At 38.8% G+C, this 14677-nt stretch overlaps 2 protein-coding genes, 1 long non-coding RNA gene and 2 pseudogenes across 3 annotated transcripts; 4 read left to right on the top strand and 1 right to left on the bottom strand.

The window, feature by feature from the left end:
- Positions 1-94: 94 nt before the first annotated feature.
- On the bottom strand, positions 95-1501 carry LOC147276800 (uncharacterized). Its single transcript, XM_086255330.1, has 3 exons — positions 1318-1501; positions 890-1233; positions 95-807 (listed from the first exon to the last, which is right to left on the bottom strand). The coding sequence occupies exons 1-3, from the start codon at positions 1493-1495 to the stop codon at positions 358-360; spliced, it is 972 nt and encodes a 323-aa protein (XP_086111456.1). The 5' UTR covers positions 1496-1501; the 3' UTR covers positions 95-357.
- Positions 1502-4164: 2663 nt separating this feature from the next.
- LOC147276799 (putative carboxylesterase 12 pseudogene) lies at positions 4165-5527 on the top strand (annotated as a pseudogene).
- A 134-nt stretch (positions 5528-5661) lies between these two features.
- Positions 5662-6832, top strand: LOC147276798 (putative carboxylesterase 12 pseudogene; annotated as a pseudogene).
- Positions 6833-7974: 1142 nt separating this feature from the next.
- On the top strand, positions 7975-8358 carry LOC147276797 (uncharacterized). The gene is made up of 3 exons (XR_015124064.1): positions 7975-8054; positions 8147-8231; positions 8309-8358. It is a non-coding gene; the product is annotated as an uncharacterized LOC147276797 (long non-coding RNA).
- Positions 8359-9199: 841 nt separating this feature from the next.
- LOC147276796 (uncharacterized) lies at positions 9200-13142 on the top strand. Its single transcript, XM_086255563.1, has 4 exons — positions 9200-9269; positions 9692-12154; positions 12252-12357; positions 12456-13142. Exons 2-4 carry the CDS (start codon positions 9714-9716, stop codon positions 13140-13142), a joined length of 3234 nt encoding a protein of 1077 aa, XP_086111689.1. The 5' UTR covers positions 9200-9269; positions 9692-9713.
- The last annotated feature ends 1535 nt before the right edge of the window (positions 13143-14677 follow it).

Here is a 14677-nt window from a genome sequence, read left to right as displayed (position 1 = left end):
CAGAAGAACACAGAAGAACAAAGTTCGGGGGACCAAAAAAGTTTTCACATTTAGGAAATGAATGTTATAAAGCGGAACATTTTATAGAACTTATCAGCAAATACATGAATGTTATTGCTAGCAAATTAAATCTCTATCTCATCTCCCTCCTCTCAGTATCAGTTTTTATTGGTCGATCTCATCTCTCTCACTCTATATATCTCTTATCTCTCTCACAATTTTCCAATAAGAAAAACTTTAATCGAAATTGTACTTAATTATGAATTAAAAGTTTAAAAGAAATTGTCAATTAATAGAATAAAGATAGATGCATGGGAACGGATGATGGCTTTCTAGTACTGGGTAGAAGACTGACAATCACAATGAGTGATCATTTATGGTGTTGGTGTACCTTCGATTCCTTATGATTGCCGAAGCGGCCAAACATACAAGAAAGATGATAGGCAAAATGGTTACTTTGATAGGGTTATCAACATGGCTATGGAGGAAAGCATATTGAACTGCGGAGACCATGCACTGAGTGATGGCACAGGCCAATCCATAAAAGTCCGTAAAAGTACCAAATGGCGTAGATTGGGGAGGCGGATAATAAAACCACCACACCATTCTCCACCTCTTCACTACGACTCTTTCCGTCATACCCTTCAGGATGAGCTCCCAAATGCAAGCAAATACAGCCACAACAGAGAACAACAAACCAAAGAGTGCAAAGTCAGGCTTTCTTGGTGAGGAAATCTGATCAAAAGTCGCCGACAAAACCTCTAGGCAGAAGTTGATGTATATAAAGATCCACTCCGTTGAAGTAACCTACAAATGAAATTAGCTATATATAAGTTCAATTCATTATTAATTCTTTTTGTTCCGAATCATTGATTAATTATATACGTACCCTTCTCTGATGCATTGGGTTGTCCTCCTTATCGGAAGCGATGCTAATTATATGTGACCCGCTGGAGTCGGGTGGATTGTAAGAGGGAGGAATTATAGAATCTCCAATTTTTCTGACTGTAGCCTCTGCAACCTGAAGCGAGGACTTGACGGTCTCAGCAACGACGGTGGATATACGGCGTCTAAGTGTATGGTTTTGGTTGCGAAACACCAGGAGAGCATGGGTCTCCACCTGAGTCGGCGTACGAGTCGTCACGAAGTCTCTAGAAATCCCAGTCCAATCTCCGTCTCCTACCTCCTGCAAACCCTTGAGGAACTGCTCGTGCTCCTCCACACTCCACTCACCTTAATTAATTCCAAATTAATGAATCAAAAGCAATCAACGGCGCCAAAATGCATGTAAATTAATTACAATCAAGTATGAAGTACCTCTGTTGCCAACGTTTTTGGGACTAGTGCTGTAGAGTCTGCGGTCCCGTGTAGGGTCCTTGGGCCATGGCATGTTTCCGTCAACAGTGCCGTAGCCTCTGGTTCTCCATTTCCGGGGCCTCTCATCAACTTCAGCTACAAATCTCGCCATCATCGCGTTTCCCCTTTTCTGCTCCATTTATTCACTCACTTGCTAATTTGCTATTTATATATATATATATATACATACATGGGCGTCAGTCAATTAAGAAGCAGAAGATGCCAAGATAACTCTCTCATAGTTTCAAAATGAATAGTTACGCGGTTACTGTGAATAATCAAATATGCATGCATGATATTTGAAAATGAGGACACGTTTTGACCAAAAAAACAAAAGAAAATGATGACAGGCTGCAAATTCATTGGTCCTAAATTATTTGAAGATGACAATGGATAAAATTGATTATCCACCATTATTTTGCACATTGGCAGCGAACTAGTTTTCTTGCTACCCTTTCTATTTGAATATATATATTCCAAGTCGGAATAAGTCAAGGAAAGGAAAAAGAAAATCATGAAAGCAAAAGCCAGTACTGCGCTTTCGTTGCAACTTCGAAGGTGTTTAACAATCCAGTTACACGTAGTACGTAGTAGTCATCTTCAAAGGTGGATTGGTGGTTTTTTTCTTCTTCCAAACTGTGTCATCTTTGTGTTTTATGGTCATGTTGGAGTATTGGACGCGTTTCTAACGATCCTAAATTTTGTTTTTTTTTTTTACCACTAACGATCCTAAATTTTTTTATAGTCCCAATTGTACATTTCATAAAATAAGATTGATATTTAAACACAAACCCAATTGTATATTTCATTAAAAAATTTATAGTCCCAATTGTATATTTCATAAAATTTTTTATAGTCCCAAAAATAAAAAGATGCTTTAATTTGTGGTCCAAAATGAGAAAGATATTTAAACATAAACCCAGCCGGTCCGATTCTTAATGTGCAGCCCAATTTATTTTTGGTCCACTTATTTAAGACAAAAAAACCAGCGCCAATAGCGACAAGGCAGGGCATTTGCTGCCAAAAAATGGTTGATTTCATAACAGTGAGGGAGTAAGATCCAGGAAAGCCTGTTAGTTTTCGCTGCAACTTCAAAGGGTTGTACAAATAATCACCTTTTCAAAACCTTGAAAGGTGGATGCGGGAGGTCTTTTGCTTTTGCTTTTTCTTTTTGGCTAAATTTGTTGATGCTAAAGATGATTAAAAGTTAAGTAGATGCTTCATTGATCAGAAACCACATGAGAAGAGAATAAATGGATTTAAATCTGAGTCTTCCATCATGACTTTAAGATCAAGCATGCTGTTTTGCATTTCTTTGTCAAGTAATCTTGAATTACAGATGCAAAGCACCTCCATCTCTAGTTTTGTTTTTGTTTTGGGTGGGTTGAGGAAGATGAAGCAAGAGGGGGTTAACCAGAAGTTTTTGGGGAGAATAAGTTTATGCTACGGAGGTGAGAGAAATTAGGTTTTTATTTTATCAGAGGTAACATTTAATCCTTTTTTTTTTTTTTTTGGCCAGGAATAAATATTTAATCTTAATCTTTGAAAATGACTACATCCAATGGTCTAAAATTGTTTCTAAATATGTGTCATTTTTGTTTTTCTTATAAAATGGGTTAAAGGGAAGGAGGATTGAACTCTAACTTTGGGTATGGTGTAGAGTAAATATTCTCTATTAAAGTGAGGACTTGGGGTAGGCCAGTTGGCCAAGCAGTTGTGCTGCCCCCACCTCACCGGGTTTTGATCCCTCCCCTCCCCCCTCTAGGCCTCTTCGTTTGGCCTTCCTTTGTAACCAAAAAGCTACAAGCCCCCACAAATCTGTCTTTTTATTACTATCATGGATCCCCATATATATAACTTGTATTCAATTTAATTCATAAAATATTCTTTTATAATATATATATATATATACAAGAATGCTTTAAAACTAACTGGTTAGTAAGTTAATATAAAGCTAACCATCATGTTGGGCCCACTGCACAATATAATTTTAAAATCCGAGCCGTCTATTTTTAAGATCTTACTTCAAAGATCATCCTTGTAAAAAATCTCTAAAATCGAAAGTCATTTAACCATTTAGCCATTTGATTATAATAATACTTATTTATATACTTTTATCGATATATATATATACATATAATAAATGATAAAGTTAGTCTTATTAGTAATTTGTACTAGAAAAGAGCCATGCTTGTTATTATTATATAAGAAATTAAATTTTAAAATTATTTCTTGGTCATCATTTGAATTGAAGATATTAGAAGGTGATGGAGTTGTCTAAAGTTAATTTATTAATAAATTAATATGAAAGTAACTACTCTTTTCGATTCACAAAATCACATAATTTCAGATTCAAACCACTATTACAAAAAAATTAACTAAATTTATAACCATTTATAAATTGAGGAATATAATATTTTCAACAAAAACATTGAAATGATTGTAACTTTAATACCTCTATTGATTACTCACAGTAATGAGTCGTATTTATGATATCTTTGGCTTGATTTGTTGGTGAAGGTTTAGTGACAATTGGGAAACTTTGACCTTTCTTGCCAGTAAAGAGGTGAGAAAATGAATTGAGAATAATATAATTTCTTGGCTGGCAAGAGTGCTGGAGCCAATACAGTCCACTACGTGGCAGTCCAAGCTGATCAGACTAATGGCCTACATATTTTGCTTTATTCGTGGAGGTGTTTGCGGCCAAAGGTGACAGAGAGAGAGGCAGAAGCCATCGCTTTCAGTTTCTTCAACTTGTATTAATTTGACTATCTTCGACTGTTCTACCAAATCTGGTTGATTAATTAATAACATCTCTTTTTTTCTGGTAAACACTAAATACATCATACCCACCTAGCGTATGCAGCATTCAATTCAATTCAATTCGATCACTCTCATTTATAAAACCCAAAAAATCAATCAAGCCTTTCTTCACAGATCAAACCCACATACCATTTCTCATCTCCATTAATGGACCCACTAACCTCAAACGAAGAAATAGCCGTCGAGTTTCCAACCGCCTTCCGAATCTACAAGGACGGCCGCGTAGAGAGATTCAGAGGCAACGAAACCGTCCCACCCTCCGACCACGACCCGAAAACTGGGGTCCGATCCAAAGACATCATCCTGTCCCCCGAATCCGGACTATCCGCCCGGATTTTCCTCCCCAAGCTCGCCGACCCGACCCGGAAACTCCCCCTCCTCGTTTACATACACGGCGGTGCTTTCGTCCTGGAGTCCCCGTTCTCTCCTATCTACCACGGCCACGTTCGTTCTTTAACCGCCGAAGCGAACGTCGTCGTTTTGTCTGTGCACTATCGTCTGGCCCCCGAGCACCCGCTTCCTGTTGCTTTCGAGGACTCCTGGGATGCAGTCCAGTGGGCCGCGGCCCATTCAAATTGTAATGGGCCTGAAGCCTGGCTCAATGATTACGTGGACTTTAATAGGGCTTTCGTAGCTGGGGACAGCGCCGGAGCTACTCTCACCCACTACGTGGTGCGCCGGGCTGGGCTCGATGGGCTCAATGGGCTGAGGATTGTGGGGGCAGTTTTGCTTCACCCGTATTTTATGAACGACGGGCCCGATAAGTTATTGGAGGTTATATTCCCGTCGCAGAGTGGGCCGGATGATCCGAGAACTGACCCGCGAAAGGATCCGGAATTGGGGAGGCTGGGCTGTGGGAGGGTGTTGGTGTTTGTGGCTGAGAAGGACTTTTTGAGGGACAGGGCTTGGGCTTACCATGAGGCCCTGAAGAAGAGTGGGTGGGGTGGGGCCGTTGAGATTGTGGAGAGTGAAGGGGAGGGCCATGTGTTCCATTTGTGCAACCCAAGTTGTGACAAGGCTGTGGGCTTGGTGGAAAAGGTAGCTTCTTTCATAAATCAGGAATAGCTAGGTCTGTGTTTATTTGAGAGAGAGTGGAATTTGAAGTCATAATAAGATTTGTTGTTGTACTAGAATATGTGCATACTGCAAAGCTTCCCTTTTTGTTTCTGAACTAGTTGCACTTTGATTGTTTTTACTTTTTTGACGTAAAATAAGCTTTGATATTGTTTGATTCCTCTAGGTTATGTCCACTCTCAAATTGCTAATCCTTTCAATTCTCATTTTGTACAAGAAAAAAATTGAAACTTCAATGCTCATGTATTAATTGTTCCCTGCCTTGGTTTACATATTTTGAATGTTCTCATATTTCTTTTTTTTCAATTAAAATAAGATATGTCTGTAGAATATTGTAGCTCTAGCAGTTAAGAACATTTATTCCTATACTTTAGAGTGACACCACTCAAAATTTCGGATTTTGAGTTCGAATTTTTCAGACCTTCCCCAAAATGATATAATAGTGTCTAGACTTGCTGTTGGATCAGAATTTGCATGTCAGCAAACTATCATTCCAATATGTCAACGGATATTACCAGCTACTTTCTTTTCAAACATTTTAGGTAGAAATTAGGTAGGGGTTAACACAGCCTTATTATAAAATGCATGAACTGCTACGTACTCAACCCTCCTCGCGAAAGAAAGCAATAATTAAACCAACCAACACATGCAAATGGATTCATCATCAAGCTTAGGCAATACAGAGATAGTTCATGAATTCTTTCCCTTCTTCAAAGTTTACAAAGATGGCCGTGTAGAAAGATTCATGCCCACCGAGATACACCCTCCATCTGATGACCCGGACACCGGAGAAGTCCGATCCAAAGACGTTGTTATCTCCTCCGCTGTCTCCGCCCGTGTTTTCATGCCCCAAATACCCGACCCGGATAAGAAGCTCCCTCTATTAGTCTACATTCACGGTGGAGGCTTCTCAATCGGGTCAGCTTTCCACCCGGGCTACCACAAGTACGTGGCTTTCCTCGTCGCCAAATCAAATGTCATTGCCGTCTCCGTTGACTACCGTCTAGCCCCGGAGCACCCAATACCCGCATGCTACGACGACTCATGGGCGGCGCTACAATGGGTGGCATTGCATGCGAACGGGGATGGCCCGGATCCGTGGTTGAATAACCATGCAGATTTGGGTCGGGTCTTCTTGGCGGGTGACAGTGCCGGGGCAAATATTTCCCACAATATGGTAGTCCGGGTCGGTTCAAGTGGGTTACCCGGAGTGAAACTTGTAGGGGTGGCCTTGGTGCACCCATATTTTGGGGGTACGGATGATGACAAAATGTGGCTGTACATGTGCGCTGAGAATAGTGGGTTGGAGGATTATAGGCTGAAACCGGCTGTAGAGGATCTGGGTAGGCTAGAGTGTGGGAGGGTGTTGGTGTTTGTGGCTGAGAAGGACCATTTGAGGGAGAGAGGGACTTGTTATTATGAGGCTTTGAAAGGTAGTGGATGGAAAGGGACGGTGGAGATTGTGGAGCATGAAGGGGAGAGACACGTGTTCCATCTGATGAAGCCGGAGTGTGAGAAGGCAGTGGATTTGATGAATAGGTTGGTCTCCTTCATCAAACAAGAGGAGTCCAATTTGTAAGCATATATCCAAAAAGAAGAATAATGACTGTTGGAGAAATGTTTCTTTTTTTGTTTTTAACAATGTTGGAGAGTGTTGATCAAGTTAACTATATATAATGCTATGGACTCTTTTGTGGTTATTCTCAATTCTAGTTGTAGGATTATCGAAACCTTTTTAAGCGTGTAATGTGCCTTTCATTTACCATGATAATGCATCAATCAATTTGAAGGCATAATTCTAATGAATATGACGTTTATTAGAATTATTGGTTTATAGGTATTTTTCTTCTTCTTCTTTTTTGGCCAAAATAGGTATTTTTCTTCTTAATGTTAGAAAATGTTTCAAAGTTCAAATCTCACACTTTATATTTAAGAAAAATTAATAACCTATATAATTCAAAGTATGCAATCAATCTTTTCGCCACCATCGATCTATAATCATTGTCTTGAGTGATAAAAGTTTGTTAGTTTCATTGAGAGTACGGAATTCTAAAATTGAATTTTTTAACCTTTTATATAACAAAGTATAAGATATTGAGTGTCTTTATATATTATTAATTAGTTTGATGTTAGATGTTATATATAAACCACATCACTACAAGAAAAATGTCAATAGATATCATCCATTTTATATCAGATTTGAATGTGACTGATATTATAAAAATTATAATATCAGATAATTTTTTAACTGATTTCTAAACGTTATTAGATATCACATGGTTTTTTTCAACTGATATATAATATTGTCATTTTTCTAAGAACTTATAAAGACATCAGTGATATCTTAAAACAACACTTATAATTTTTTTATCCTAACACTGATATGTAATGTGTTTTATCTGACTTAAATTTTTTTGTCCTACTCCCAAGTCCCAACACTTAGACATATACATAATATACTAAAAATTAAAAACCTAGGTCGATCTATCTCTCAGCTCACTTCGATCTCGATCTGTCTCTCGATCTCTCGCAAATTCCATCTCGCAAAAACTGTCTCAGCTCATCAGTGTCACACACTCATCGTCGGAGTCGCCGTCGCCGTCGCCACTCCAGGCCCAGACTTCATTGTGAGTTCGTCTGTCTCTCTCACTCTCACTTCTCTGTCACTCTCACTTCTCTGTCTCTCTCTCACCCTCTGACTCTTAGCCTCTCCATTCACAGACGTCAAAGAACAACCTGACCAGTCGCACCCCAGCCTCTCTCTTGCCATCGCCGCCACCGCTTGAAGATCCTTTCGACAGGTGAAGTATGAATTTCTGGGTAAATTAGTTTCTGAATTTTTGGGTAAATTAGTTTGCTCACAAGGGCGTTTTCTGTGTGCTCCATTTTGTAGAACAAAACTTTAAATTAGTGAGTGAGATTTGGACTATCTGCTCATCAGCCTCACACACTCACCGTCGCCACTCCCAGACTTCATTGTAAGTTCTTCTGTTTCTCTCACTCTCACTTCTCTTTCTCTCTCTCACCCTCTGACTCTTAGCCTCTCCATTTGCAGACGTCAAAGAACAACCTGACCAGTCGCACCCCAGCCACTCTTTGTCGTCGCCGCCACCGCTTGAAGATGCTCTCGACAGGTGAAGGTGAATTTCTAGGTAAATTAGTTTCTAAATTTTTGGGTAAATTAGTTTGCTCACAAGGGCGTTTTCTGTGCTCCATTTTGTAGAACAAAACTTTAAATTAGTGAGTGAGATTTGGACTATCTAGTAGTTGTAATTTTATATTATCATCCATGGTCCAGAACAAAACTTTAAATCTTTTATAATAAGTGAGAAAATGTAATGCTGAAGAAATGGAAGGTTCAACTTTTTTCATTTATTTTTTTTGAAAATAATTGAAGTGCATGTTTTCCTTGCTATAATAATGTGTTATATTTAATAAAACAAGGTTATGTTGTTGGGGGGTGATGTCTGGTGAAGTGTGAGCTAACAATAGTACTACCATGTCTGCCTTATTCATTGTTAATTGATTTGCAAACGTTTGTTTGACATAGACAGCCTTTGATTCTTATGAGCTGGAACCTGCTATTAATATATGGCTATATATTTGCACTTCACACCACATGAAAGCAATCATAAAATCAATGGGTATGTGTGAGTGTAGGCCAACCACTTGAGCTTTTGTTGTGGAGGCCCAGCAGATTGGTACCATATCATATTCACAAATAAAAACATATTGTTGTTATGATTTTTGGACTGTTTTGATGGTACCATCCTGGTAATAAGTTAGAAAAATGTGTCGGTGTGATGCTTCTTTGTTCTTACTTTCTTAATTAGATGAGATTGAATTAAGAAATAGGTGGTTCTGGTAGTTAATTACTGAATGAGGATCCTTGTTTGACTTACTCTGTTGTGTTTTAGCAAATTATAAATTGTGCATTTCATTTTTCAGGTTTACTTTGTTTGTATTAGAAGACATAACCAGCAGCCCTTTTTACACATGAGGAATTGCTAACCTAGGTATATTTCTTAATTATTTACTTCGATCACATTCATGCTGCTGTTCAATTTTGGTCTTCTGATTTTAAGCTTGTGCTTGTAAATATGACATAAGAGCTGTCCTAGTATGCATATAAGTTTTTTATTTGAAAAAAATTGGGGGAACAATAAAGTGGCTAGTGTAGATTTCTGTATGGTACACTTGCTGAGTTTTAGGAATAATAGGTTGTCCCTCTAAAGTCTCTTATGAGCTTTTTGTTTTCCATATATAACATATATGTTTTGAATCTTATATGTAAATTGCAGTACATGAATGTTTGTCTCTTAGGGTAAAATTAAAATGTATTAATGAGTATTTGTTTCATAAGAGGCTAGGTGAGAAATTTGCATTTTAATTTGATTGCACATTAATATTGAATTGGCTATTGTCTCTTTATGTGAAGTTAATATCGACAATTAAGGGCAATGGATAAAACCTGGATGCATGCTGATAGGATGACTAAGGAGTATGAGGTGGGAGTTGATAATTTTTTGGCATTTGCATTAGGGAATGCTACCAATCATAAGTACATTCAGTGTCCTTGTGTGAAATGTGGGAACTTGAATAAGTTTACCATTAAGATAGTAAGGGAGCATCTTTACTTTAATGGTATAGACAAGCGATATAATAATTGGATATGGCATGGTGAGTGTGCTGCCCCTACATTTGTGGAGTCAGAACATGATGTATTTGGGTCTGAAACAGTCAACATGTACGAAGGTGCATTTGATAATTTCAATGAGAATCCGGATGAGTTTATGAAGTTTGTTGAGGAAGGAGAGAGACCCTTATACCCACATTGTCATAATTACAGCAAGTTATCTGCCCTAGTCAAGTTGTTCAATTTGAAGGCAAAACATGGTCATTCCGACAATAACTTTACTGATATGCTGGTCATCTTTGGAGATATGCTTCCAAAGGATCATTTGCTTCCCTTATCTACGTATGAGGCGAAGAAGACATTGGCTGCTTTAGGAATGGAATATGAGAAGATTCATGCATGTCCGAACAACTGTATTTCGTATAGAAAACAATATGAGCATGACACAAGGTGCCCCAAGTGTGATCTATCTCGGTGGAAGGTCAACAAGGAAGAAGTTGAGAAGGAAGGGGTGGCAGCAAAACTGTTGTGGTACTTTCCACCTATTCTAAGATTTAAACGGATGTTTAAATCTTGTGAGACTTCAAAGAATCTGACTTGGCATGCTGAACACAAAATGAGTGATGGCATGATGCGGCATCCAGCTGATTCTCCAGCTTGGAAGTTTGTTGACCAAAAGTGGCCAAATTTTGCAAGTGAGCCTAGAAATTTAAGGCTTGCCCTTTCTGCTGATGGGATAAATCCGCACAGTTCCCTTAGCAGCCGGTATAGTTGTTGGCCCGTACTTTTAGTGACTTATAACCTTCCTCCTTGGTTGTGCATGAAAAGGAAGTTTATGATGTTAACCTTGCTGATTTCTGGTCCTAGGCAGCCGAGAAACGATATAGACGTGTACTTAGAACCTTTGGTTGATGATTTGAAGACCTTGTGGGAGGGAATTGATGGAGTGCACGATGGATTTAGAAAAGACATCTTCTTTTTGAGGGCTGTACTTTTGTGGACAATCAATGATTTTCCTGCTTACGGTAACTTGTCTGGGTGCACGGTTAAGGGTTATAAAGCATGTCCCATTTGCGGAGAAGACACAGATTCGGTTTTTTTGAAACATGGTAAGAAAATGTGTTTCCAAGGCCACCGAAGATTCTTGGACCGCAACCACCCATATCGAAAACAAAAGGCTGCTTTTAATAACAAGCAGGATGATCGTGAGGCTCCTACACCTTTAAGTGGCGAAGATGTCTTAGAAAAAGTTTCTGGAATCAATTGTAACTTCGGGAAGACTAAGTCAACTAAGCCAAAAGGTGGTGAATCCCTTATTTCATGTTGGAAGAAAAGATCAATTTTCTTTGACCTTGAGTATTGGAAGTCACTTCATATTAGGCATTGCTTGGATGTAATGCACATTGAGAAGAATGTGTGCGATAGCATTATTGGAACTCTATTGAACATTCAAGGGAAGACCAAAGATGGTGTGGCTGCCCGTTTAGATCTGGTGGAAATGGGAGTTAGACTTGACTTGGCACCCGAGGTTGGGAATAAAAGAACTTTTTTGCCAGCAGCTCCATATACTCTTTCTAGGGTTGAGAAAAAAACACTATGTAGGTGTTTGTTGGGTACTAAGGTCCCGGAATGTTATTCTTCAAATGTGCGAAACCTCGTATCCATGGAAGAGTTGAAATTGTATGGTTTAAAGTCTCATGATTGCCACACGTTGATGCAGCAATTACTACCCATCGCCATACGTTCGGTGCTGCCCATCCACGTGAGATATGCAATAACAAGGCTATGTTTCTTCTTTAATGCTCTTTGCACTAAAGTGGTTGATGTGTCGAAGTTGGATAAAGTGCAATACGATCTCGTTGAAACTTTATGTTTGCTAGAGAAGATTTTCCCACCTTCGTTCTTCGATATAATGGTGCATTTAACCGTTCACCTTGTTAGAGAAGTTCGATTGTGCGGACCGGTTTGCTATAGATGGATGTATCCATTTGAAAGAGCCATGAAAGTCTTAAAGGGTTATGTACGGAACCGTAATCGACCGGAGGGCTGCATTGCTGAAAGTTACATCGCTGAGGAAGCTGTGGAGTTTTGCTCCGACTATTTATCTGATCCAATAGCAATTGGAATTCCTCACTCGCGGATGGGGGCACAAAACAGCAATAGACCTCTCTCAGGGGCTAAGGCACATTTAGTAGACCGCGAATCTTGGGAGCAAGCACACCGAATTGTATTGGAGAATGCCTCAGAAGTCGAACCTTATGCCGAGTAAGTGTATTTATCCACCACTTAGACTTATAACATATTGAATTTAATTTAATTTGAAATCATCATTTTGATGTTTTTGTTTGGAATCTGTTGGTAGAGAACACAAGGCCTACTTGAAAGAATTACATGCAAGTAAAAAAAAAAGTGATAAGTGGTTGCTAGAAGCCCACAACCGTGAATTTATCTACTGGTTACGTCAAAAGGTATGCTACTTTGTTACCTTTACAAAGCTTTGACTGTTACAAAATTTTGGTGTTTTGGAAAAGTTTTACAAAGTGTAACTCAATCTTTGTTACCATAGGTTTTACATCTAATTGAACTTGGAGAGGTGGAGATAACAATGTCATTGAGGCGGCTAGCTCACGGTCCACCAATGAGTGTGCTGAAGTATGAGGGTTATGAGATTGGGGGGTGCCATTTTCACACAAAGGCACAGGACAATAACCGTTCTGTCCAAAATAGTGGGGTTACCTTGGTGGCGAATACAATGCAGGTGGCGAGCGCGAAAGATAAGAATCCGGTCTACACTGACATGGTTTTCTATGGGGTTATCCAAGAAATTTGGGAGCTAGATTATTGTGATTTTCGGGTTCCTTTGTTTAAGTGTATGTGGGTAGAGAATAATAAGGGCATAAAGATAGATGACCTAGGGTTCTTATTGGTTAACCTTAATAGAATAGGTCATAAGAAAGATGTGTTTGCATTGGCTGCCCAAGTGAAGCAAGTCTTTTATGTAGATGATCCACTTGATTCGAGCTGGTCAGTCGTGATTGCAGCCCCTAATAAAGACTATTATGACTGTTCTCAAGAGGATGATTTAGGGAACAATGTGATTGATCATGAGTCCTTTACCAATGGCCTTCCATCTGTTGAGGAATTTGATGAGCTGATGAATGAGGATGACACCACTTACAAGAGGCCTGATTGTGAGGGAATATGGATACATCATGCAAATAAAAAGAAAAACAATGTAATAGAGAGAATGTAATATATAGAGCTGCTATTGTGCATTATTTGCAAAAAATGTAATAGAGAGAATATATGTATGTGTAATGGTACTGCTAGCTGCTGCTGGTTGTGTTAAGTTAATCATTTATATGTGTATTTTGTATTTGTGATCTTTTATTTGTATTTTGTATTTGTGATCTTTTATTTTGTATTTGTGATCTTGTAGTTGTGTTAAGTAAATCATTTAAGTAAATTATTCATATGTAAATTATTTTTAATTGTTAAGTAAATTATTTTTAATACTGACTTTATTTGTTATTCATATGGAACAGGAGCCACAGCTGCAAAACAGAAATGGCTACACCAAGGAAAAAGAGAAGTGCCAAGTGGAAGGCCAACTCAACACAGCTGGCCAAAAAAATTGTTGAAACAGCCAAGTGGAAGGCTAAAAAGGGCTCATCACCAGCCAAGTCCAAGGCTAAAAAGGGCTCATCACCAGCCAAGTCCAAGGCTAAAAAGGCCTCATCACCAGCCAAGTCCAAGGCTAAAAAGACCTCATCACCAGCCAAACCCAAAGCCAAAAATGTGTCATCACCAGCCAAGTCCAAGGCAAAAAATGCCAAGTCCAAGGCCAAGCAGACTGGTCGTGGGGTTACAACCATGCACAGAGTTGTTGTGAAGAAAGCACAAGGAAGAAAGGTGAAAGTGGAGTTTAACTCCTTTGGCGCACCTTGCGGAGATGCACGTTCAACTTTTATGTCATACATTGGGGTTTTAACTCGGACCACAGTGCCAATCATTTATAAAAACTGGCCAGCTGTAGATGACACCATAAAACAGAACATATGGGAGGATGTTATGGTAATTATGAAACCTTAGAATTGAACTTGCAACTGCACCTTCCTTTTAGCCTTTTTTACTTTATTTAGTGGATAACCATGTGCTTTTTTTTAATGATCCACTTGATGTAGGGTGCATTTGAGCTGGACCCGTCAAGCAGGAAACATGTTTTGTCGTCCGTTGGCATCAAATGGAGAACATTCAAGACTATGCTGACACGCAAATACATTCTCCCATTCATAAATGATGAGAAGATGTTAAAATCACCACCAAAGGAGTATAAAAGCATCGAGCAAGTCCATTGGGATCAGTTTGTTGCTGGCAGGGTTACGCAGTCCTTTATGGTATGTTATATATGTATGAAATTTAGATTTATGTATTTTGACTTAACTGACTGGTAGGTACTTTATTTGACAATATGGTGTTGTCTTAATTGTAGGAAAAACACGAGGTTCAACGTCAAAAAACCCTCAAGAGGAAGTATCATCATAAACTTTCACGGAAGGGCTACATTGGATTGGAGGAGACTTTGGTAAGATTCTTAACAATCCATCTGTTGGCAGCACTTGCCTTATTTATAAGCCCACAAGTTCTGATATTTTTTTTTTTAATAAAGGCCTCATCTTTTAGTGGTTTTAATTATAAACTTATAAATTGTGCATTACTTTTATTATAACTTAGAGGAAAGAAAGTTTTGGGGAGGATGACCTCGACCGTTCAGTCCTATGGAAGAGG

The sequence above is a fragment of the Dryas octopetala genome, chromosome 8 (assembly GCF_963921425.1).
Source record: "Dryas octopetala chromosome 8, drDryOcto1.1, whole genome shotgun sequence".
Classification (NCBI taxonomy): Eukaryota; Viridiplantae; Streptophyta; class Magnoliopsida; order Rosales; family Rosaceae; genus Dryas; species Dryas octopetala.
Note: the sequence above shows the minus strand (reverse complement) of the source record. Positions and strands in the feature narration are given on the sequence as shown.